Source organism: Mus caroli, chromosome 9 (assembly GCF_900094665.2).
Source record: "Mus caroli chromosome 9, CAROLI_EIJ_v1.1, whole genome shotgun sequence".
NCBI lineage: Eukaryota > Metazoa > Chordata > Mammalia > Rodentia > Muridae > Mus > Mus caroli.
In genome coordinates, this window is record NC_034578.1 from 33,752,572 (window position 1) to 33,776,577 (window position 24,006).

At 39.9% G+C, this 24,006-nt stretch overlaps 2 protein-coding genes across 4 annotated transcripts in view; one reads left to right on the forward strand and one right to left on the reverse strand.

Annotated features, from left to right (window-relative positions):
• Spa17 (sperm autoantigenic protein 17) overlaps positions 1–9,765 on the reverse strand; it is a 10,957-nt gene extending 1,192 nt beyond the window's left edge. Inside the window, exons 1-4 of one of the 2 annotated variants that reach the window (XM_021172850.1) lie at positions 9,609–9,765; positions 7,783–7,965; positions 3,545–3,615; positions 1,516–1,593 (exon numbers count right to left, since the gene is read on the reverse strand). In XM_021172850.1, the coding sequence (XP_021028509.1) occupies positions 1,516–1,593; positions 3,545–3,615; positions 7,783–7,936 (303 nt within the window). In that variant the 5' untranslated portion in view covers positions 7,937–7,965; positions 9,609–9,765. Of the gene's footprint in view, positions 1–1,515; positions 1,594–3,544; positions 3,616–7,782; positions 7,966–9,459; positions 9,481–9,608 lie in introns of those variants that run through there. The other variant, XM_021172851.2, reaches the window with a different exon arrangement.
• The window catches only part of Siae (sialic acid acetylesterase), a 93,556-nt gene that overhangs the window by 48,360 nt on the left and 21,190 nt on the right, over positions 1–24,006 (forward strand). The window contains exons 1-3 of one of the 2 annotated variants that reach the window (XM_021171650.2): positions 9,842–9,971; positions 13,605–13,766; positions 19,720–19,895. In XM_021171650.2, coding sequence (XP_021027309.1) covers positions 9,905–9,971; positions 13,605–13,766; positions 19,720–19,895 — 405 coding nt within the window. In that variant the 5' untranslated portion in view covers positions 9,842–9,904. Of the gene's footprint in view, positions 1–9,841; positions 9,972–13,604; positions 13,767–19,719; positions 19,896–24,006 lie in introns of those variants that run through there. The other variant, XM_029481501.1, reaches the window with a different exon arrangement.

Below are 24,006 nucleotides of genomic sequence, written 5' to 3' on the forward strand. Positions count from 1 at the left end.
AAAAAAAAAAGAATTCCCAAGTCATCACGTGTTTTGAAAAGTTGAAATATTTTCGTTTTCCCAAATCTTCCTAAGAAGTAGTCATTAATTGTAGTTGTGTGTGTGTATATTTATGTATGTTTATGGATCCTTCCAAATTTTCTCTCCATATGAGTACATTTACATGAAGACATGTTTTTCATTTTAAAACAAGACCATGCTAATCACAATGCTCTTCAACTACTTTCCCTGGAACAACAAATCTATGCACTCTTTTCTGTGCTATTCCTTTGTGGGTTATTTTGCTCAGTTTGAATGGGAGGGACAGGACCATTGTGCTTCATTGCACTGATGTCACTCTCCAGTGATTTAGTCACTCAGTCACCTATTGATGGACCTTTGAGCTGTTCGATCCCCTTCATTACAAACAGTGAGATACATTTAGCTCCTTAACTTGTAAATACAAATACACTGGCATAAAATTCTTTGAGATGATTTTCCAATCAAGTGAATTACTCTTAAATTAAAAATCAATGAGACCTTAACACAAACTCATATTCTTGAATTCCTATTAAATATGATGCCAGCAGTAAGTGGATTGTGTCGATACTATTCTAGAATAACTAAATAATGTAAGAAAGAGTATGTCTCAGTGGGTGGGAAGTACAGTTCTCCTTGAGGGGCATGTTCATTTTCAGTATCAAATGTTGCTAACTGAGATACTAGGACCTGAAAAGGAACTCAAAGGTTTGAAATGTGATATTGTACAGAATGAATTCTTTTACACAAAGACCAGTCTTTCTTAGTTTCGACTACAAATAATACAGGCAATCATGTGTTGTATTTGTTTGTTTTAACATAATGTGCTATATTAGTAAATGTTGAACTGTCTCTACAGAGAAGTAACAGAATAAAGCAACATACCACAAAAGCTCTGGCTTATAGTGTTACCTTAGTCTCAATACTCTCATGTGGCTGACGTTAGGTTATCAAAATGATGTTGCATTGTGCACAATTATCTCCAAGTGATAGCCTTCGCACACCACTGCATAGAGATAGGTAGTATCTTTGAGGGTGGACTTCTCTCTTTCTGGGTGGCTTTGATGTAGAATATCAAGACAGGCAAGCATTTCTATAGAAGACCTTTCACGGAACATGAGCAAGCCATACTGGGTAAAGCCATTTTATTTGGTGGTATGTAATTATTTTTCCTTTAGTTATCTCCAGCCTGTGCCTTTGTGTGGTGGAGAAGTTCCCCAAATGGAATATTAATCTAAGAGATGAGAGGAGCATCCAAGTTCATCTGTCTGCCTCTTCCCATAGAAAGATTTTCTGATCTAGATCTTTAAAGGAAGAATGAGTTTTTGAAAAAATCTTCCAGTTTATCACTGATTAACATATAATTAATTATCTATAAGAAAAATTCTAATTTCAATAATATAACTCTTATGTTGATATATATTTTATGCACACCTTTAAGGTTAGTGATGCTACTATGTGTAGGAATACAAAAGTAAATGAAAAAATACTACATACGAAGGGAGTAACTGGTGTTTCTTCTCTTCCAGATGACTTAGCTATTTCTTGTTCACATTTCTCAACTTGTTCTTGTTCCTAGAATGAGACCAAAGGGTCACATGGGCATTGTTTTGAAAGTGGCTAACTCTTGAACCATGCTGCTTAAGGGAAACTGGAAGTTTCTTGTCTTCTAACAAGAATTTGTCTTGGAAAAAAGGAAGTGAATAAAAACAAGGGATAAACCACTGCCCCACACTAATAGCTGATAAAGTTTGGTAACAAATCTTGATGACAGTTTTAAAAAAGTGTTGATAGTTTCTACAATGGCAATAAAAGTTGTTGTATTCCATAGTATGAAGCCAAGGTGACTTTTTAATGACAATTATAGTTTCAAAACTAAGTCACTGTTACAGAAGAGAAAGGAATTTGGGGAGGAGAGAGTAATGGGGATGAAGATCAAAGTACCTTATATAAATGCATGGAAATGTCAATTACTGCTTTATGCAATTAAGGTACAATACTGTATTAAATCAGGAAAGCAAGTTTCCCTTTTGGAGAAGGATATGTATAAAGGAGGAGCCAGCTCAGTCAGTTCTGACATGGCTAGTACAGTCTTCCACCAAACAGAGACACTGCTAGTTCACTGCCTTCAGGAAGAGTCTTTAACACATAAAATAGAAATCTGAGCATATGGAAATGAATAAGATAAAACCCTGGAAACCAAATGTAAAACAAACACTCTGAATTTTCTATGTAACACAAGGACAGAATGCTTTCTTTCTTTCTTTTCTTTTTTTTTTTTCTTTTAGTTTTCCAAGACAGGGTTTCTCTGTGTAACCCTGGCTGTCCTGGAACTCACTCTGTAGATCAGGCTGGCTTAGAACTCAGAGATCTGCCTGCTGCTGGCTCCTGAGTGCTGGGATTAAAGTCGTGTGCTCCTTGTCTATATAGTGATTATTATCTTTGTTATTTTTAGATATGTTTTACTGCTACTCGTGTTGGCACTGAGCCTTTGGGGCCAGGTGATCCTCTTGCCTCAGACTCTGCAGGAGCTGGGATTACAGAGCCAGGCCATTGAGCCCAGCTTTTTATTGTTGTTGCTTTTTTTTTTTTAATTTTAAGAAAAATTTAAAAGTATCTTCAGTTACTATGGGGAATTCTGCTAAAATATAAGCTTTAATTTGGATATATGGGGGTCTAGTGTGAGAATTAATTTTATCAGTTTTCCAGTTGATGCCAATGATGTTGACCCCACATAAGCTGTCTCAACTAATCTTCCTCATCTCAAACACAGAACAGATAATGTACTGACTGCCAAGGATGACACAAACCCAGAGTCCTATGAGATGTGAAAGCAAGACACCGACTTTCTACATGTAATACGTGCCTTCAACTCAACTCGGCAAGTTTGGTTAAGAAAGGCTATCTTTGGGGCTGGTGAGATGGCTCAGTGGGTAAGAGCACCCGAATGCTCTTCCGAAGGTCCAGAGTTCAAATCCCAGCAACCACATGGTGGCTCACAACCATCCGTAACGAGATCTGGCGCCCTCTTCTGGAGTGTCTGAAGACAGCTACAGTGTACTTACATATAATGAATAAATAAATAAATAAAAAAAAAGAAAGGCTATCTTTGAGAATACTATTAATAATAAAAATGGGTTCAGTTACTAAAGAGATTAACTTTGAAGAAAAAAACTATCATTATCTTCTATTTGAATTAGTCTTTTTGTAACATGCAAATGAAAAAAATTGGACTAATAGCGTTCTATTTTGTAAGATGTAATTTATGACTTGTGATACTCAAGTTTAAAGAATAAGAGATGGGACTAATTGTGTGATGACCAAGTCCTTTCTCCTGCTGTCATTTTTAAATTAATGCTAAGTATTGGTACTCAATTCAGATATTTTAGAAGAGTATTTCTCATCATAAAAAATTTTAATAAGTTATTTAATGCTTGACACACTTCTCAAAACTTGGGGAGACCATAACAATTTCTTTTATAGATAGAAAAATATAGCTAAATCTGGTAAGTTCATAAAACTATACCTTGAATGCGTGGTTGTTATAGAAGCGGTCCTCTACCTTAGCCCCCCATTCTGCTGGATCAAAGCTGGTTTCTAAATAACAAAAATAATTTTATGCTTATTTTGTGTTCATTAAAGTGAACCAAGAACAATGCAGAAACACAAGTTTCTTGTTTCAAATCAGAGGTTCTTTACTGACAGTTGAAAATCTTGCTGACACTGAATAGCCTAGTGCTGTAGACATAAGTAATTATTAAAATATGATGATCAGTCTAACACTGAATGAGCCCTTAGTTTTATTTACAAAAGCACCAAACACCTTCATAACTTCTGTGTTCATAAAACTCATAAGAAAGTGGAAGACACAGAACAAATGTCAGTATTTTAAATAAATGGACATAAATGTGCACTGGCAAATGTAAAAAAGTATATAAAATTTATACTAAGGGCTCGGGAAGTTTGGAAAAGTGCAAAAGAAGGGAGAGTTTTTAAAAGAGACACATTATATAAACAGTTCATATAGACAAGTAATATTTCTATCCAAAGATAGTTTTCTTTAACTTTCCACCATGAAAAATTACCAACTCCAAAAGTAAGATGCTTAAACAAGTCCCACATGCACATGTATAGAGACTACAATTATCAACTTGCTGTTTATCATTTTATCTATATATTTTCTGATGATTTTCAAGCCACCCCCAAACATTGTATTAATCTACATATTATCTGCATACACAAAATCTACAGACACTTAAATATCTAACTTTACAAAATAAGCATGTACCATTATCACATGTAAGACGACACTAACAATTCCTTACCACCATCATCCTGTATCTAGCCAACTATCTCAAATTTAGCTTTTGTCTACTTATCTTGGTCACATCAGAGCCTCAAAATGGACACACAATGCCTTATGTTATGTTTTTAAAATAATATTTAGTGGAAAATCCACCACCACTGTATTTTTCTGTGCAGTTTATTTGTTGATGAAATTGGGCCAGTTTTCCTTTGGAATTTTCCAGGGCAGATATTCCTGACTGTGTCCACAGGAGATCGTTCCAGGGTCATTTGCCCTTGAATTCCCTGTACACTGGTAGCTGGGGCTGCAGGTTTCATATGATTTAGGTTTCCTTGTTTTGGCAAGAATACTTGGTTGGTAGTGCTACTTGATCTTCTCAGAAGACAAATCATATCCTGCTCTATTTTATGGACTGATAATTGTTCTTTAACTTATTTAGGGGTATAAAATGGTAATGTTCTAAATTAAATTAATCAGTAGGAATTTTGGGGTAGACATGATAAAGAAAACAGTCAACTGTTTGATTACCCTGAAACATGGCTCTTAAATGAAACCAAGGTCAAAGATTTGATTCCTTTACCAGCTTTCAAAATAACCAGGTGTCTCCCAGCACTTTCTTAGGATGACCTGACAATGAAGAATTCTATGTGTCTGGTTTTAGCATTATGAGCTCACAAATACTTAGCAACTTATTAAAATTATTTTTCCACCCCCAATTTATTCCCAACACTAGCATACTTACTTGATTTATTCTTTTATATACAGTTACAAAGTTTCCAGAGTAACCCTGCATATTAGTCAGCTTTCACCACTCTTACAAATACCTCAGATAAACAAGTTAAAAGAGGAAAGGTATAATTTGGCTTACAATTTTAGAGGTATGGGTTAAAGACTGATTTGCTTTGTTGTTTGGGCCAGTGCAAAAATTAAAAAAAAAAAAACCACCTAATATGTATATTTGGGTTGTTTTAATGAATGACAGTATAATGGAATGTCTAGAGGAGGAGCTTCTTGGCTTACAGTTAGATACGTTTGACGACAAGATACTACAGAATTCCTTTCCTGTGGATGCACATTCCACCTCTAGTAGGAATGAGTATGAGGGCTTATTTGTCTTAGCCTAATCTACAAATCATACTGATAAACTTTTGGCTTTCTGAGAATACATAGTAGTTGTTGGTAGTTGAGTGTAGTTTCTTCTGTTTTTCATTACTGTATTTGTGTGTGTGCCAATGGAAACAAGAAATCAGATCCCCTGGAACTGTAGTTACAGGCAGTTGTAAAGCTGCCCAGGTGGCTGCTGCTATCTGAGCTTGGGTCTTCTGGAAGAGCAGAAGTGCTCTTATCCCCTAAGCCATCTCTATATGCCCAATTTTGTGCAATTTTGATTGGAATTGTTATTATGGGATAGTTGGGATAGCTTTTCATGTTAAGAGATATCTGTGTTTATTTTTGTATGAACTGTTATCTCTTGACATAAATGCGTTAAACACATGATTTTTACAAGCTATTTATTAGGCTTATTAACTCACTGGGCTCCTGGGATGTGAACTGCAAGCATTTTTCTCTGTTTGTTATTTTGTTTTCTTCATGCTGCTTTGTCACACACAAGCTGACTTCTTACGCTGTCAGTTCCATCAATCTGTTCCATCAACCATGTTGCATTTGAGTTTGAAGCAACTTGGCAAGCAAGATGTTTTTCTTAAGGGATGAAGTATCTCCCAGCATTTATATGGTTTCTTTTTTAGTATTTAAATCGGGAATCAACTTATTACTTATCTGGGGCTATGATATAAAGAATTGATACAATTTTGTTTTCTTATTTTGATCTCAATACTATTTAAGAAGTCCATTTTCTCCTAATGACTTGAGCCACCACTTATACTGTATATTCACAGGTTTCCTGTCACAAAAATGAAGACTGCTAGCCACCCATGAAAAACGGTGGCAAGGAAATTCTTGCCATGTGGGAGACTGGACATTGTTGGTTTAGAAGTCCACACTCATTTATTTTGATTATACTTGTGAAGGTTAAGTTTTTATACTGTATCAGTTGGTAATTCACCTTTAGTTGACGTAAGTGGAAGTGGGTGTGGTTGTTTTTTTTTTTTTTAATGGTTTTAGCCACTTGTTTATCAGAGAACTAGTATTCTAAGACCATTAGTCATCAATTGTTTTTATTACTGTGACCTGGTAACAATGACTCAAATATTTTTTTAATAGTATGTTCCTGAGTTCTAAAATTAAATAAATGACTAAAGATTTTTACTGCATGAATTTGTAAAAGTCAATGTTACAATAACCAAATTCATGTTCATACAAACATTACTTTTAATCAGACAATATATCTTAATAGCTTTCCCCTACTAATATTGTAGATTGTGCAGCAAACATTCACCCTGACTGGATATGAAACAGGCCATCAGGAGTCAGGAAACTGGTGGAAATTTTGAGTTCTTCAAAGGCAGGATCACAAGGGACAGGGGGTGGAGCTGTTCAGTGTGTGTGAGTTATTCTACCCGTGTTCTGGGTTTCCTCTCTCTGTAAAATGATTTATGAAGGAACATCTGTTTGCTTAGGGGTATTTCCAGTCTACTTTGCCTAAAGTAATGGTAACAAACCTTATATACCATGATTGTTCCAGGCAAGAGTAGGTTTTCAGCACAAACATGATAATTGTTCTTTCCCCCTTTGACCTCTGAGCCAGATCCTCATATTCATGAATCCTCAAGGCTAGGATCTGTACATTGTACAAAGGAAGTATAGGGACTTCACTTTGGCTTAAAATCAAAGTCACTGCTAGCATGAACCTTAGTCTCTGTGCAGGATGGGACCTGGAAAGCACATAGAATGTAAATTACCTTCCCAGCTGGCAATTCACTTGCCAAAGCAGTTTGTTTCTGTGCCTTCGCTGAAGAACAGTTTCATATACCCCAGCGAAACCCAGTTTATTTAATCTAGGGAGTGCTGAATTATTTTTATAACACTTATGATACTTTCAAATGAGAAGAACCAAAATTTAAAGAAAACTGCAAATTATCCTCTCAGGAAGAACAGGCAGTCAGCTAGCAGGGATGCATGAGAATAGGTCTACCTCCTTCCATACTGCATCTGTGAGAAATACAGTGAGAATGGCCGGGGACTGAACTGTCACAGCCTGTTGCAAACAGTAAGAGCTGTAGTTGCAACACTGGCCTTATAAAGGCTTTCTGCACAATGACCATGGTTTTTAATGTTTTTCTTTTGTATGTGTGTATGTTTTCATGCTCCCATGTGTGTGGGTTCGTGTGTGTGTATGTGTGTGTGTGTGTGTGTGTGTGTGTGTAGTGCTAGATATGTGTTTGCACGTACATGGTGGCCACAGGCTGAAGACATGTATATTCCTCAATCTTAAGTTTTACCATAATGAAATGCTTAGTTTATTTTAAAATTCCTATTTTTTTTTTTAAAGAGCTTACTCTCTCTTTTCTCTAGAAGGTTCTCAAAATACGCTGCGGCAAAAGCTGGTATATTGTCCGGTTGCTCCCTCAGAATCTCCCGTGTCAGCCCTTCAAGAAGATTTCCAAATCCTTGTGGAATTCGGTAGTGGGTGTTGGAGAAAGGAATCGACATCTCCTCGGAAAGAATTGCCTATATGGTACCTAAAGATTCAGTAAAAAGTGCCTAATTTAAATTATATAATCACAAACCACATTAAATAATATATAAATATTATTAAATAATATTTAATAATAATAATTTAATAACATTAAATAATATATAAATATATAAATTATATAATTTAAATTATATAATTCCACAAACCAACTCACTATCACGACTCAAATCATTTCTCAAACACACATACCATATTTTGGACTTTAAAAAGAAAAAAAGTCACACAATCTAGGTCCTGGTGCTCTCTCTATCTCAGTAGATCTGAATTAAATCCATGCAAACCCTATTGTGGCAGAAGTGAACTGACTCTCACAGTGTTCTCCGACTTCCATAGGCAGACGACATCATGGAGGCTGTGCCCATAGACATGCACATACTAAATAAATGAACACCAAATTCACCCCACCACGTCTATCCTTTTCTCCTAGAGTTTTGAATTCTACCACTGAACTATTTTGTTTGTGTTTGTTTGTTTTGTGAGACAGAGTCTCTCTACATAGCTCTGGCTGTTCTGTAACTATGTAGACCAGGCTGCCCTCTAACTCAGAGATCTACCTGCCTCTGTCTCCCAAGTGCGGGGATTAGAGCCAGCCTGGTGGATAAACACTATGCTTGGTGAATTATAGTATCATAAATCCAGATCCATTAAGTTGGACAAATACATATTTTCAAAGTTAGAGAACCACGGTTTTCACTAGATATTAAGCACTTTGTTTTTCTGTCCTTAAGAGGTGAGGGTAGATTTTGCAACCCACAGTATTGAAGAGACAATGATTGCTGAGAAGCTGGTATAATCAATCCCCTTTACATTGCTGAGAAGAAACTGTTTAAAGTGCAGTACTTTGGGAGGCAAGGGAAGGTGGATCTTTGTGAGTTCAAGGTCAGCCTTGTCTACAGGATGAGTTTCAGGACAGCCAGGGGCTAAATAGAGAAACCCTGCCTCAAAAACCCAAAAATCAAACAAATAGCAAGCAAGCAAACAAAAACCTAGTCGTTCTAGAAATTATTATAATTTGTTGAATAGTTTCACTTGTTTTTCAGCCTCAACTTTTGAAGCATGTTCTCAAGTGCCTCTGCGTTCTGATGAGGGATTGAGAAAGAGGAGGTCGTGTATTTGGGAGTCAGCTCTTGATGTTTGGGGAATCTTATTTTCTGGTTTTCTCAGGCCTTCTTTTATCTTATTATTCGAGGACTGTCTTAAAGGTGGCTGCCATAGGATTTGATTATTGAGAAAAGAGAGCTTCGGGCCTGGGCTCCCACTGCCTCCCCCAAGAAGCACAAAGGTGGCGCTGGTTGGGGTCGAAGCTGGAGGACTAGAGGTTTAACAAGGCCTGTAGAGTCTCTTCCCTTTCTCTCTTTTGGGCACAAACAGGAGATTAGATATCGAATCTTGAGAGCTGTGTAAAGCCCTGAACCGGGCGGGGGAGGACAGGCGGTCGAGGGGAAGCAGGTCAAACCGTGGGCGGGATGCCAAAGACCTAGCGTTCCAGATTCTCCGAGAAAGGGCTTGCCAGGCTCTCTATCTGGTCCAGGAGTTGCGGGAGTGTTGGAGATGCGGAGAGACTACGGCACGAAGGAAAAAGGCGAAGCCTCCACATTGGAGAGGGAGTGGGGGAAACTGCCTCACCTCTTCTTTCTCTTCAAGCTGGTGCGGATGGTTCCAGTGTTTTATCTCGTTGCTGGGTAACCGTTTTTTTTTTTCTTTTTTCTTTTTTTTTTTTTAAACTACGGAGGCCGGGAGAGGAGCGCCCTGCGCCGCGCCGCGCCGCTGGTGGTTTCGCGTACTGAAGGCTTGAGGGTGGGGCCCGATAGGTAGACCCTCCCAGGCCCCGCCCACTACGCAAGACCACGCCTCTGCCCTGTCCCCGCCCCCGCCTAAGGGCTCTTCCTGAATTCGGCGGGTTAATCAGGATCTTCACAAACATGGTTTCCCCGGGGCCTGTGTTTGGGATAGTGCTGCTCATAATCGCGCGAGTCAGCAGAAGTGCAGGTGAGGTGTCACAGCTGTGCCGGACCCTTGCCTTTCAGATCTTCTGCAGGATCATGGCATGCGTCCCCTTTAAAGGTCTGGTTTGAGTCAGAACTGGACTTTTCACACCTAGTCCTGGCTCAAGGTACTGCAGGGCCCATCTACTGCCTTTTTCATGCAGGGTACCTCATTTGCAGCATAGGAGGCAGAGACTTCGGTTTACCCATTGGAACAGGCTCCAGTGTCCCCAGACCGAAGCCTTGAGGAGAGCTCAAAGAGAAGGGGGCGAAGCTAGTTAGATAATATTTGGAAACAGGTGTCTGAGTCATCCAAAATACTTCAACACCTGCCCCCTCAGTAGTGCCCTTGGGGAGGGCTTCTGTCGGGATGGGTGCCTTGAGGGAATTAAATTTTACTAGTTTTTAAGTGGTTATTAGGGCTAAGAAATACAACCCCCTCACTAGCTCAGAATAATTTAAGGTTCAGCTCTGAATTTTGATACAGCCTAAGAGATATTAGTGGAGGGGTAAGACTCATCACACTGGGGAGGGAGCTATTTCACACTGGCCATTGTGCAGGTCAGAGCTTGTCATCTGACTAACCTGAGCTGGACATTGCCCTCTCCATGGAGATATCAAAAGATAGGAATCTATTCACTTAAAGTAAATGGTTAATGCTGGATCCACCCACACTTCTTTTCTTTGTATCACTGAAAGTGTGGACCTCATCCATAGACTGTCAATAAATGAAATTTGGGGGGGGGGGATGAGAATATAGCTTAGTGATAAAGCTCTTGGCTGGAGAGCTAGGAATTTGGGGTCCCATTACCACAGCAAATAAAATGAAGGTTAAAGTGGGAAGAAATGGCATGATTGTTTTCTAATCAGGCACCAGACAGACAGCAGCCTGTCAGTGTGGGCTTTCAGTTTCAAAGCTAGTACCCTGTACTGGTCATTCCCCATCATTTTGGGGACCCATCATAGGAGGTGGGGAGAAGGTAAAGGCAGCAGAGCTACTATTTTCTTAGTTTTTCTTTTAAGGACTGTCAAATTTAATACCACTGTTTAATTTCCTTTGGGTCATATTAGGTGACCTTGATTACCTTGACGGTATTCGTTCATTTTCTGCCCCAGATTTAACATCTTTCCTTTAACACTCCCCTTTTGTTCATGTTTTGAAGGTAATAAAAAGTTACATTTAACAATGGAAGGACCTATACATTCACTACCCAGTTGGATAACTATAACACTGTGGATTTTTATTGAGACGGCCCATAAAGTCCTCCTTAGTATGTTTGCTGCATTCCCAGCAGAAGTAACTGTTATCCTAAAATGTTTTGTTAGTCTACTTATGATGGTGTCTTCCCCATAGCACTCATTCTTGTTTCCCACTTCAAGTCCCAAAATGAAGGGAAAAATCCAACACCTTAAAAATCTCTGTGTTTGGATATCTCCCTGGTCCTTGGCGGGTGCCATTCTTTTGTTCATTGTTCAGTTCCCCAGTACGTGTCTCTGTCTTTTCCGCTTAGAATGTGAGGTTTATCAGGATAGGGTATGTAATTTTTCTTTGCATTATCCTCACAATGTAACTGCAGCAAAAAGGAAATTGCCATTCCTTTGGAATTAGATGATGTTGATTCCCATTCTGTCATAAACTACCTTCTGAGGCCTGTCAAGGACATTACTGTCTTCTTTATCTTAAGAACTATGTTACACGAGTAAGCTCCTAGTAGATTGTAAGATCCTTGGCAGCGAGAATTTTTATCTACTATTGGAATTATTTTTCCTTCCAGTGTTGCATTCTCAATGTGTAAAGTACTAGGTATCATTAAAGAGATATTCGTTGAATTCATAGCTGTTATAATTATTATTCAAAATTGCCTAATCTATTTGTGCACTAGTCCCTTGATGGGTAATGTGGTTAGGTTATATCTCTTGATCGGTAGTAACACAATTAACACTTTTATTATAAAGATAATTTCCACCTCTAGGTTTTTTTTTCTCACCATAAATCCATTTACAAAGAGCTTCTATAAATGAATGTTGGCAAACACAGACGGCTTGGAAAGGCATTCCCCATCCTATGGACTGCAACATTGTTTGCAGAGTGAAGGAATATTTTCTTCACTCTGTTCTTCTAACTCAAGTCCTCTCTCTGCTTAGCTCTTATTTATGCATTTACTTTTCAGCTTTTGTTCTGTATCTACCCAAGACAGGGCCCTCCCACACATATGCCTCCCGGTTTCCCCAGCAGGCTGCCATCCTGCTTATGCAATTCTGGGATGTTGTGGTTCCAAAGTATTTTGCTCATGGTACATGCGTCTTGAGCTTGTTAAGCTTTCTGGATAATCTTTGATTGCCATGTAGGCTTCCTGATCGAACTAGCTCCGGAGTGAGAAAGAAAAGTGAGGATTTTTAGGGTTAGCCTGTAACTTAGAAAGCAGTATTAATAGGCCACCAAGCTTGTGAGGGGACCCCCCATTAGCTTGACTGCCCTGTTAAGTATAGCCTAAGGGGCCTGCCATCTTTTGTAGCTTTCAGCAAGGAAAATGTCAGCTTTGTTAATTCTAATTCTCTTCCCTGTCTATCACTTTTATTAAAAACAAAAAACCCAAAAACCAACCAAAGCAAAACAAACCAAAAAGCCCTTAATTTTGTAAAATATTTTCTTTGTAGGATTTTTAAAAACTCTCCCCTGCTGAGACAAATTGGGATGTAAGTTTTATGATTTTCCTACTTAAATTTCTATGAGCTCACTGGGATCATTTGGATCAATGCTTGTTATTTAAAAAGTACTCCGATATAGGCTATGAGTTAAAAATAGAAAAGATCTCGTTAAAGTGAATTCTTATTCAGTCTTGTTAGTGATTCTTAGCACAGAATCCAATATGCAAGTGCGCCTCCTCTTTTCTTTGCTTGTGAAATGGTGACAAGACTTTTTCTCAGAGATTTTTAACCTTCTGTCTCTCCACGGTCTTATTTTTGTCTCCTGACTTATCTGAGCTTACTGGAAAGGAAGCATTTTCACAGTCGTAAGTGTGGTATACCAGGTCATCAAAGACAAAAAGCAACAAACAAAACCAATCAACAAAATGACATCATCATCAGCAACAAAATAAACAACAGCAACCCTCAAGAGAAAACACTTGAAGGGGTTTGGCATTGATAGGATGGAGAGGAGGAGCCAAAGATGGGCACAGCAACATTAGAGGAGCTATGAGCTACTAGGAGTGGGCACAGTGATGGAGGGTTAGGGAAGGAAGTGCCTTATTTTTCTTATCACCATCTGTGAGGTGCATGGAAGGTTCATTTTAGTGACTTGAGAGAGGATTGTTAAATTCTAGAGCCAAGTTTTAGAGCAAGGGTTGGCCAAGAACTGTGAAGGGGAAGGAAGGAGAGCATGTACATTAGTTGTTACCTTGGGTTCTAAGTTTCTCTTAATGGTCATGTTCTGCTGTGATACATATTGTTGGAAACTGTTCTTATTATGTTGTTTATTTAATCTGGAGCAACAGGACCTGGTTTTGGAAGATTAAAAGGCTTAAGTAGACTCATATTCTTTAGTATAGGGACTATATGTTACTTGCTTTTACCAGATCCACATGATGCTGAATCTCCTGATTATGTTCTCCTAAGTGTTTGTTGATATTTATAGGTATTGGTTTTCGCTTTGCTTCATACATCGATAATTACATGGTGCTGCAGAAGGAGCCTTCAGGGGCTGTGATCTGGGGCTTTGGTACACCTGGGGCCACAGTGACAGTGACCTTGTGCCAAGGTCAGGAAACCATCATGAAGAAAGTGACCAGTGTGAAAGGTAAGGCAGCCCATTCTCTGTTCAGTTATTGTCCTCTTCTGCCACCTGCTGGATTATCTGAAAATGAATGCTTATGGCTCCCCCTCAAGTTGTCAATCCATCATCTATCCACCCATCCATCATCCATCCATCTGTTCATCCATCCATCATCCATCCATCATCCATTCATTCATCCATTCATCCATCCACCCATCCATCCATAAGAGTTATTTGAGATACTATGTGGGTAAACACTAAAGATACCACAAATGGTAACAAGGCTCAGTGTTCTCTTCACCAAGGAGCTCATTGAACAGAACAAATTATGTAGTCGTTGGATGAACACATAAAATATCTGTGGACTTCCAAGAGCTAGAGAAGACACCCACCTCAGTCTGGTTGCTATGGAAAGTTGTCACAGAAGATGACAGTTGGAATGAACCATACATGCAAGAGAGGCAGGCAGTCTAGAGGTGAGAGGGTGGCTCAGAGGTTAAGAGCTCTTGCTGCTCTTGCAGAGGACCTCGGTTTGGTTCTAGCACCCACATAGGGTAACTCTGTGTAACCTCCAGCTCCAGGGGATCTGATGCCCTCTTCTGGCTACTCTGGGCACATAGACACACACACACACACACACACACACACACACGTTGAAATAAGTCCTACTAGCAGTTTTAAAAAGAGAGTCAATTTGGTGATCTTGTGAAGAACTTGAACTTTTAGTTTACTGTCTGAGTTCTGATTCTGTCTGTTATTTTTAGGTATGTAATTTAAGAATATATTAAATATCTCTGTGACTGTTTTTTTTTTGGGGGGGGTGGTACTAATTCTTAGTGGATTATTATGAGGAGTAAATGCATATAAAGTAGTTGGAACAGTGCTTGTCACATTAACTTGAGTGGCCATTATTGTTACCACTACTGCTACTATTACTTATTCAGTCATTCAAATATTTATTGAGTACCTACTGTGTGCTAGATACTGTGCTAGGTACTGATGATAAAGTGATGAATAAAACAGATGGAGCCTCTCCCTTAGTGAAGCCTGAAGGTTAGGGGAGGAGGCAGGAAAATAAAGAACACTCATAGTTCTTTGAGATATGCAATAGTAAAGAAGGACTCTCTGTGTGTGTGTGTGTGTGTGTGTGTGTGTGTGTGTGTGTGTGTGAGAGAGAGAGAGAGAGAGAGAGAGAGGTAGTAAAGTAATGGACTTAATTTAAGGCTAGTTTTGAAAGAGAAAATGTCCTGGACATAGACACAGGTACATCAGTAACACTGGAGAAATCCCGTGGAGGTAGGTTGGTCTGGGACACTGGGCTAGGTGACTGATGGTAGGTGACAGGAGATGGGCCAGTATGGCGGCTTGTTTATCTCTGCTAAAGCATTTAAATCCTGGATCTGTAGACTTTAAGCAATAAAAGCACAGGAGCAGACTGATAGGGTTTGGCAGTCATCAGATAGGGTTGATAGAGCTGTTAGGAGGCTCTTATGATACACAGATACACAGGATGAGGCCTTGACCTGGGAGTGTAGCTGTGAGGATGAAGTTTCAAGGTGAGAATAAAGTGGTCTCTTTGAGGAAGGGATAAAGACGTAGAAGAGTGGATGCTGGGAACTAAACTCAGGTCTACTACAAGAGCAGCATGTTCTCTTAACAGCTGAGCCATCTCTCCAGCCTCTCTTTGTGATCTGTGAGATACACTGAATGTGAAGAATTCTAAAACTTCCTATGCTTAGTGCCTAGTTTTTTTTTTGTTTTGTTTTTTTGTTTTTCTTGTAGCTGAGAATTACATTGAAGTTCTGATTCTTCTACTTCTATTCCCTAAAGAGTGGGATCATAGGAATGAACCACCACACCCAGGTTACATAGTGCTAGGGACTGAATTAAACATGCTAGCCAGGTACTCTGTCTGCTAAGCTATATCCCCAGTCTACTTTTGAAAGCATATGAAATTATGGGTTTAATTATTGATATTTCACACGTATGTATCATTGTATTTTGCTCATATTCACTCCCCTGCCCTTCCCCCACCCCTTGCCTGACTTATCCTCTGTTATTTTTGAGACAAGATTTGTCTGTGTGTCTCTGGCTGTCCTGGAATTTGCTCTATAGACCAGGCTAACTGCACATTAATTTTCATAGATGTTTAGTCGGTTTATATTTCTATTGGTAGTAAATAAAGGTTCCCCTTCCCTACATCCTCACCAGTACTGGATGCCATTTGTTTTCTTAATGATAGTCATTTTGACTGAGATGCCGTAGACTTTACTCCTTCCTCCCCATATAATATAACCAAGTCTCAAGAGGGACATTTCCCCTCTCCTCTGATGTAGAACTATTGAATGCAAGTTACAGATTCTGTTTGTTCCAGAGGAGCAAAAATAATATAAGACTGTAACTTTAGAACCCACCCTAAGGTGTATCTGCCACAACATGCTATGGCTTATATCATTTTCATAAGCAGTTTTACTCATATAAAGCATTTACTTTTTACTTCATTCTTGTTTGGTGGTGGTATATTTGAACTGTAAGCTATAAAATAAATGTAGGTGGTAAGGGATGGTTTAGGCACTAAGGCATCCTTCACCTTCAAGCCACATTTGAAAGCCACAGGATCATGTTTTAGCTGATGAAAAGTCAGGGTTCTGTGTGGAGAAGTGAAGAAAGCTTTTTCTTGTGAGCCCTAGGTTTTCTTTTTAGGAAGATAAAGGCCATGGGTACCCCCTCCCCTTCTTGATATTCATCACAATAACCTGAAAAAGATAACATTTGATTTGATTAATAAGAAGAAAAGCAAGAAAGTGCTTTATGACTAATCATGTCTCTGAACAAATTATTTTTATTTTGTCCTTGTGATTGTGGTTTACATCTTGAGTTAACCAGGGAAGACAGAGAAAAGAGAGACAGACAGCTCTTTCTTTGTGTATGCCTTTTGCTGTACTATATAAATCAGTTGTCAGAGGCAAACAACCAGACATGCTATTACATGTGAAAACATGAAGCATGGCCTTCTTATCAGGGTAGGCCAGGGTTGGAGTTCATTTTTGTCATTTACTTGATGAAATGCTTGGCAAAATGTTTGTAGGCTAAGTAGTGGTAAAATGACGACAGGAGATTGATCTTCCTAGATGGTAGATGAAAAAAATGTAAGAACACAGAGGTTTGAATACAGTGAAAATGAAAACTTAGAGAAACCTGGTCCTGGACTGGCCAAAGAGGTAGCAGGTAGCAAATGACTACCGTTCATAAGGCAGGACCAGAGCAGCTGTGGCTCAGAAGGCCAAGAACCAGCAGCAAGCCCATTGGCTGCTGCTGAAATCAGTGACGGTGAGCTTTATGGTTGGGGCTTACAATTACTATTTGAGCTCATCCTAGTAGACTTGATGGGCTAACATTCTAAAAGCTCTTAAGTGCCCCATGGCATGCTCATCACCACGCACCCTGTTCTGAACTGACTATCCAAAGACTAACGCTCCTCATGGAACATGGTGGCTTCTGACTTTCCAATCCCACCCTTGCCCTTGGTCTAAGACATCACAGGGCTTGTATGAGTTATCTCTTGAGCTCATGTGCCCATCAGTGAATTCTCTGCAGTGCAAGTTTCTCCTGCTTTACAGCATTGTGTCAGGGCATATTTTTCTTTTTCTTAAATGGGAGTGGAAAAATGCTAGGAACCAAAAGACCGTAGGCTAGCTAGCCAAGAAGGAAGCTTTTTGAGAAGTTGAAGGCAAATTTCTCTGGTACGAAAGATGTTGGAATAAAGACTCATTTTCCAGGTTCAGCTTTCCTGAGGTTCTAGACCCTACCAGGAGCTCGTTCATTTTTCTGGCTGTAGTGAAATGGTGCCGCTGCTTTGCCAATTTTCTTTCCTGTCTTTTTGTTGCTGGACATTGTTTTAGAAAGGGTTTTATTTGAAGAGATCACATGACCATGGCAACTCTATAAAGAAAAACATTTACTTGGGGCTGGCATACAAGTTCAGAGGTTTAGTCCATTGTCATCATGGCGGGCTGCATGGTAGCACATGGGCAGACATGATGCTGGAGAAGGAACCGAGAGGTCTACTTCTAGGTTGGTAGGCAGAAGGAAGAGAGAGACTTGAGCCTTGTTGAACACTGAGACCCCAAAAGTCCAACCCCAATGACACAATTCCTCCAAGGCTCTACCTACTCCAACAAGGCCACACCTCCTAATTCCTCTCCTTAAGCATTCAAATATATGAGCCTTTGGGGGCCAATCTTATTCAAACCACCATAGATGTGCACACTTTTTGGAAGTGCTAGGGAGAGTTTTTGTCACTAGCCATTTGTATTGAAAAAGCTAAGGGAAAATACCCAATTAATAGCTCTGAATGCACTAGATGAATACCGGAGGCTAAGAACTAGTCCTGTGTTAGGTTCTCTGGCAGTTGACCCCATCGGCACACATCAGCAGTGCTGCTGGCAGAAGGACGGAGCCTCAGTAAGGTGTGTCAGTGCAGGAAGCCTGGAAAGACCTTGGCAAGCCTGTATTAGGACAGATTGGAACGTCTGCCTGTTCATAAGTGTGAGCCATACGGAGCACATCACACCTGTGCCACACAATCTGTACTAGCTGCCCACTGTTTCCAAAACAGTGATTTTTCTGGTTTAGGTTGAATTTTGCATTTTATATGCTGATGCCTGGCTTATTGGTCAGAGAAATGCAATCGTGAGTGCATGGTCCTGGGTTTAGCTGACCTTCTGGAGGCAGAGCTCCAGGCTCTGCTAGTACCGCTCTTCAGAGGACCAAACATTTAGACATTTCCTCCACCACTCCAGGCAACCTTTAAGGCTTCAGTTTTCACTAATTTGCAAGGGCTCATCTGGACATTTCCTGCTTCTGCTTAGTTGTTGCAGGCTGGGAGGAACCTTGGACAGTGTCCAGCATGGAGTATGCACTCAGATGGTATTTCTATAATTCTTTCTTCTCATAGGTTAGGGCAATAACATTACAATGCTCTATTTCCTGGTCTCCTCATTCTTTCCCTTTGGACTTACATTGATCTGATGGCAACAGATAAGCCAGATTATGTTTGACATTTTTGTGTTAAACTGTTTTTCTCTGCCTTTTCTAGGCTCCCGTTTCACTGCTCCAGTGTTTTCACGTTGTCTGGTTCTTTTTTTGTCTTAAGTCTCTGTGTATGACATTGACAGCAGTGATCCAGTGACTGAGAAGAAGGGCAATGGGAGATGTGGTTTCTAGGAAGCAAGCTATGAATGTCTAAAATAGGGTCTTTCATGGCTTCTCATTTCTTAGTGGCGTCACAGAACCTCAAGTCTTGTATGTCCCTCTGAAATATTTGGTTGAGCCAGCTAAAATGTCCTTTTCACTGAGATCAATTTATATGCTAACTGCTACTTGTTGATTTGTCTCCATGCACCTTTCCACTGATGGGAGAAGCCAGTGCCACTGACTGTGTTGATGCTTGTTAGCAACATGGAAGGAGGTAGCGATAGATGGCAAGGGTGACCCTTAGTAAAAGAAAGATTCAGATTAGAAATGATTTTCTGAATCTGTGCTTACATGCGATTGGATAATTGCAAGTTAGTTCAGGGTGCTGTGTAAATCAAAAAGATTAGATTATGGTAATATTGATAGTTGGATGGTGTAATGAGAATTTCTGTTTCCTGTTTTTTTTTTCTTGTCAACTAACTATCTTTGAAATTTAATCTATGTGTATTTTTGTCTCTCCTAATTTAGGATTATAACTGGGTAACTAATTTTTCTTGTAAATGCCTTAGTTAAAAATAAGAAGGGATTGGTACAGATTAGGGATAAAAAGGCTGCTGTTCTCAACAGCTCTACCCCCTTCCCTGGAATTTGGCCAATCCTTATAGAGTTGCATACACTTTGTCACAGAGCTTGAGCTTAGCCACAAATGAGGTGCAGTTGGTGTTTAAGTCTACTTTAGGTGGTTGGTTGATTAACCCCTTGAAGTCTGTTTTTGTTTCAGAACCCTCCAACACCTGGATGGTGGTACTGGACCCTATGAAGCCTGGGGGACCTTTTGAAGTGATGGCGCAACAGACTTTGGGGACAATGAATTTCACCCTGAGAGTCCATGATGTCTTATTTGGAGATGTCTGGCTTTGCAGTGGGCAGAGTAACATGCAGATGACTGTTTCACAGGTAATGGAGCATCTCAGCTAAATCAGTGTTGATGACAATGAAAGAGAAGGAAAAAGGAGTAACAAGGAAGAAAGGCTGCTTCTGTTCACTAAGAACTTATCATGTGTAGCATCCAATCTGAGCACTTTAAATAATTTGATTTCACAATCTAAGGAAGCTATTGTTTGGCACTAATTGTGCTTATATACTAGGTTTTCTCCCTAAAAAGGTTAAAGGTTACTGCTATCCCTAGCTCTGTCATCCAAGCTGATTTATCTTTGCTTGCCTTTTTTGACTATCTTTTTCTCTGTTTTTGAGAACTATTTGAGTTTGAGGTTGAGGAATCTGAACAACCAAGCCATGGTTTCCTTTCATTTCTGTCTTTGATAAAGGTATAAATTAGATAGGGTGGAGAGATGGCTCCGTGGTTAAGATCATTCACTGGCTGTTCTTCCAGAGGACCCAGGTCCAATTCCCAACAGCCACATGGCAGCTCACACCTGTCTGTAACTTCAGTTCCAGGGGATCCAAAGACATACATGCAGGCAAAACATCAATGCACATATAATAAAAAATAATTTATGAAAGTATAAACTAGAGTACTTTTATATTTTTAAGCCTTCTTGTTTTGTTTCTATAGCTTTTATTCTTTGTAGTCTCATTATTCCCTTTAAGAAAACCTATTATTAAACAATGCCATTTAAAAAATTCACACACACACACACATCTATATCTATATATCATTTTATCCACTTTTCTAATTTGAAAATCCAAATTTCTGTAATATAAATCTTTCTAACTTTGTGAACTCTTACTTCCTGTGTTAACTATATGGAAGTATTTTGAATTGACATGCCTATTAAACTAGACTTGGCCTGGACCTTGTTGGCATGTTTGACTAGACATGGATGTGAGGTTTTAGCATGCTAGAAAGCATGGCTTTGTACAGAAGAGGAACTGCTGTTAACTCATTAGAGAAAGCAGTGCTTTCCTTCATGCTTTAATTGTACTTCTGTGTTTCCACAGAAAGGCATGGACCAGATCTGTTTATATCTATATAGTAACTTTCTCAATCACAGGCTATGCCAAGGATCCCTTCCCATTTTCTGTCAAGCTAAATCAGAGCTTGATTGCTAAGCGTAAACACATTCTTTCTGCCTGGAATTTTTTCTTCAGCATCTTCTGAATTAAGTCAGGGCTGAGAGCTCTGAGATGGAAGGGAACAGAAGCGAGATTCCATCTGAAATATATGTGTTTCCTCTCTCTCTCTCTCTCAAATGAAGCACTTAGTTTGCAAGGCAGTATTTTAGGTGCTGATAGTACCAAAAGCCACATTTCCAGTCTTTTAACAGTTTACAGAACCTTATTTCTTGATAGGAAAAATGCATTACACCCCCCCCCCCGCCGCCTTGCTTTTGCTCCTTTCCCTGTACAAATTCCCAGCACACATAAGCACATGAACACAGTGTTTGTCTCTTTTTCCTTTCCTCCCTCCGTGTGCCATTTTGAGGAGGTAAGATTCTCACTATAACCTACCCCTCTTCACATTCAAAGAAGGAAATGGCAGATTGTATGCCCATCTTGTTGTTAGGGTAAAATGGAATTTTAAAGCTGAGTGTTATTTATAACACCAAGTGAGATGTTTATAAATGGAGAAAAGTCTAAATGTTCATCTGCCACCTCAGGGTAGGTCTCAGATATTTCTAGTGAGGCTCAGGAAAAAGATGGCCAATATCAGACAAGAAGCCCAAATTTTCAACCACTTGGCCCTCCCCTCTTTCTTATTTTACATATGGAGAGATTGATATATGGAAGAGAGGGAAAGGAACGATATGCCAAGGGCAGGCTTTTGGAAGTGCCGTGGTGGCTTATTTACAGTTATTACTTCAACCTTAGAACTGATTGAGTCGGTGTTGAAACAAGGTACAAAATCTCCAAACTCTTCCATGTTAATTACTAAATTACTAACTAGATGTCTGTCCATCCATAATTGTGGGCATGCACACACGTTTACAGTTTACACACACACACACACACACACACACACCTTGCTTGCCCCTTACAGGCTCCATGCTAACATTCTCAGAGGGAAATAGATTCTTGACGTGTCTTCATTAATTCAAGAATGTGGTATAAAGGTTACAAAATGAACACTGGTGCGCAGCTGCTTTGATGGGGAATGGTCTGGTCCCTTGGGAGACTGTGGTGCTCTCCCTCAGCCCAGGCAGTGCTAATGACTTCAAATACCTTGGTATTCATTTACATCCTCATTTAAATACTTGGTAGGGAAATAATTACACTGAGGTGTTTGATGAGATGAAATCTGATCTCAGCAGATGGAGTAAGGCTTCCCTTTCATCAGCAGGGAAACCAAGTGTCATTTAAATGAAAATCTTCCTGAAATCTCTTTATTCCTAAATTTGCTGCCAATATCCCAGAGGAAATGCTTCCATCAAAAAGACAGTGCTGTTGGGGGAAAGGGGACCAATTTCAGACGCAATTCTCATCAGGTACAGCAGGAATTTCCCCCACCCTCTTTTTGTTAACACCCAGCTTTCTGGTTCTGGCAAATGTGAAAAACGATGGAAGCCTTCCAGCTAATGTTTTGGATCCAGTGTTACATGCTGGTAACAATACAGGAAAATGCCAACCACCCTGACTCCACTGCCCTGGCAGTACTCAGGCACACTTAGGGATGGGGCATGTTTCCCATCCTCCCTCCCCAAGCTGGCGGCTCATTGCTATGAGCTGCTTGTGTTCCCAGGCAGTACGGAAGCTGGTGTGGGTGGAGAGAATGAAAGCAGCTTCATCCACCGTTCCCATGGAAGCAACATACGATGCATCGTGCTCAGTGCAGAGCTGAATTTCAAAGGAGGTGACTTTTTACAGGTACTTAACTGCTGAAAAATAATTTCCCTGCCAGAGTACACTGTGAGCACATCAGCTTGTTTCTCTTCACCATCTATTTTCCATGAAATCTTACAGATAAGATCCTGAAGACAGATCAGGATTTCCAATGGAATTTTCCTGAGACCGTGTGTAATCTCTGTCCTGACTATGTAGACCTTGACCAGCTGGAGTTGCTGCCACCCAGGAGACACATCAGGCTGTGGCTCCCACAGTGACCCAAGAGCAATTTCATTTGCATGTGGTTATGCAGTTGGCTGCAGCTGGCACAGTGGTCAAGTCAGAGGCGATTCTAGGGGCAGCATATTTCAGTGAAATGCTGTGGGGCACCCTGGCTGCTTTATTCTTTCTCTTTTCTTGTACCGTGGGTTGGAAGGCCAGCTGTATTCTCTGCGGTGGGTGGGAGGGAAGGCAAAGCAGATGCAGGTTTTGTGGCTGGAGGCCAATGTATTCTTGCCTCCTGTGCCTTGCAGTGGCTGCAAGGACTCAGCTGGAGAGCCTGTTCCCCAAGGCCAATCCTAACTGGGCTTCCTGATGATCCTTTTGGCCCTTTGTTTGGACTGCTGTGTGTGTGTGGGTGGGGTGGGGTGGGATGGGGTGGGGGGATAGAGAGGACTCAAGAGAAAACATGTACACAAATACAAAAGCAAATCAAGATATTGCTCATCTATTCTTTTTTTTAAAAAATCAACAACAATAACACAACAACCCAACAACAATAACCCAGCAAAAACCCAAACCAATTCAACAATCCAACAACAATAACCCCAACGACAGTGTAGGAAACCAAGGTGCAAGGAAACAGTGGTATCCTAATAGTGGAATGGGGCTTAACTGATCTAATCAGTAAGTCACTCAGTATGGTACACACATTCTTGCCCAGAATAACCCCAGACCACTGTGTCATCTGGGCTCTTGAAGTGGCTTGAGGAAATGTGGTTTCTTTGGACAGACACATTTCTCTCTGTCAGAAGCCTTTCCCTGGACATCACTTTTTAGTTTACCTCAGCTTCCCTGGTGGCTGCTCTTCAGGACTGAGGTGGGAATAACCTGGTTGCCACATTTCTTTGGTGTGTTTCTTGGGATCTGTTTTTTTTTTTTTTTTTTTTTTTTTTTTCTATGGTATATTTATTACATAAGTCATGGCCTCTTTTATGTTGTCTCCACAGAGATTCCCTAAATACCGTTGTTAATTCAAATGCTTTATTTTTATAAGTTATCAGTT